Consider the following 1,851-nt stretch of genomic DNA (forward strand, 5'->3'; position numbering starts at 1 on the left):
AAGCATGAGAGCCTGTGCTTTTTTAGCATCAAGGCCTGTAGCTATCCCAATTGAGTATGTCTCTGTTCCATCTAAGTTGAGTTTGAAAGATGTCATGGGCATATTGTATTGAATACCTTTCCAGTAAGGATTGTGACAATAGAAGGAGAGGGAAGACCGGTGGTTAGTCTGACCAGCCTAAAGGATGGACCAGTTTGTACAGCAAAAACTAGATAAAATACCTCAGGCTTACAATGCAGTCTATATACAGCCCAACATATGATAAAGTTATAAATGATAACACAATAGTGCTCCAGTGTGTGCATTCAACATGATGTACAGGATAACTAGTTAAAAGCATTGGAATAACATTAGAAATGAGAGAAGAGGAAGGTTGAGCTACTGTATAGTGGGAAATTTTGGAGGGACTAAAAGTTGGCAAATTGCTAAATTTTGGTGATTGGCGGATTTTAATTTGGCGAATTGGTGGCCATGTGCCATTGAGCATGCGTATAATGGCTCAAAATTGCGGGTTTAATTTTGGCAAATGGCTATATCAAAACGCCAAATTCGCCAAATTTAATTCCCTCCAAAAATTTCCCGCTATACGATAATTGTCCATATCCATTCCAACCCCACACATAACAACCTTTTTCTTTAGTGATACAATGGGTTTACAGTATCAAACATCAAAGCAATTGATATGCTACATAACATTTTCACATTTATATTCCTATCCTTAACTTCGAAGCTTGCCACAAGTGTTAATACATGGGGCACTGTGTGCTATTTGATTTATCAGCATGATCTTGAGCTGAGTTGCTAAAAAAGCGGATGAGAGCCTATGGCCCAAGTGTGCTATTTTTAGCATTGAGACATGTGACTATGATCTGGCCATGTCCCAATTGAGATGTCTGTTCTATCTAAGTTGAGTTTGAAAGATGTCATGGGCATATTGTGATTAGATACGTTTCCAGTAAGCATTGAGACAATAGAGGAGAGGGAAGGCTAGTGGTTAGTCTAGTTAATCTAAAGGATGGACCAGTTTGTATAGCAGGGACTAGATAAAATACCTCAGGCTTACAAAACCAGCTAAATTATAGATACAGCCCAACATAATGGGAAAGTTATAGTTCATCAATAAATGATAATATAATAGTACTCCAGTGTGTGCATTCAACATGATGTACAGGATAACTAGTTAAAAGCATTGGAATAACATTAGAAATGAGAGAAGAGGAAGGTTGAGCTAATTGTCCATATCCATTCCAACCCCACACATAACAACCTTTCTCTTTAGTAATACAAGCAGAGTGCCGTGAACCACAGCTCACATACACAACCCATTGATCCCCTCCTACCCCTTCCTCTATCAGGGTGGGGTCTGGTACAATACTGTGAGTGGGGCTATGTCCTAATTGAGAGTGTCTGTTCCATCCCCAGGAATACATGTCACCTGATTCACTGGCCACAAGGCAGTGCCAACCTCCACACGATATCATTTTAATTTTTATTCCGGCGATCCCTTCAATTAGAGATAAAGACGAACGAGACTCTAAATCCCTTAAGCCGAGCTGACCATGAGATCCCAGCCCCAAAGAGTAGACCAAACCAGTTTCCGTTAGTACCAGGGCATGACTCAAACCATTAGCTACTTGTCTCACTCTTCTCATAAGAGGAGGGGCAACTGGAATAAGGTTCTGCCCACATGTATAAAAGTTCCCATCAGTAGTCAGACAATAACAGTCCGACTGCAACTTACAATAGTGTAACAGTGGAGTGTCTAGTTTATTAATAGTTATTAAACTTTCTACTTTAGTCGACTCTCCTCCCATCCTCTCTGGTCTTCCATTAGAGCTAATGATGTATCCA

General features: G+C 40.1%; 1 protein-coding gene across 1 annotated transcript; it reads right to left on the reverse strand.

Moving 5' to 3' along the window:
* Positions 1-1,076: 1,076 nt before the first annotated feature.
* On the reverse strand, positions 1,077-1,844 carry LOC105315674 (RCC1 domain-containing protein 1-like). The gene has a single exon (XM_011410396.2). The coding sequence runs from the start codon at positions 1,812-1,814 to the stop codon at positions 1,107-1,109; it is 708 nt and encodes a 235-aa protein (XP_011408698.1). The 5' UTR covers positions 1,815-1,844; the 3' UTR covers positions 1,077-1,106.
* Positions 1,845-1,851: the final 7 nt, after the last annotated feature.

The sequence above is a fragment of the Amphimedon queenslandica genome, unplaced genomic scaffold (assembly GCF_000090795.2).
Source record: "Amphimedon queenslandica unplaced genomic scaffold, v1.1 AMPQUscaffold_8878_Cont19182, whole genome shotgun sequence".
In the NCBI taxonomy this organism is placed as follows: Eukaryota; Metazoa; Porifera; class Demospongiae; order Haplosclerida; family Niphatidae; genus Amphimedon; species Amphimedon queenslandica.

What these genes read in the sequence shown, in the direction of transcription:
- LOC105315674 (XM_011410396.2), bottom strand. Translation starts at nt 1,814, where the DNA reads ATGGGAGGAGAGTCGACTAAAGTAGAAAGTTTAATAACTATTAATAAA.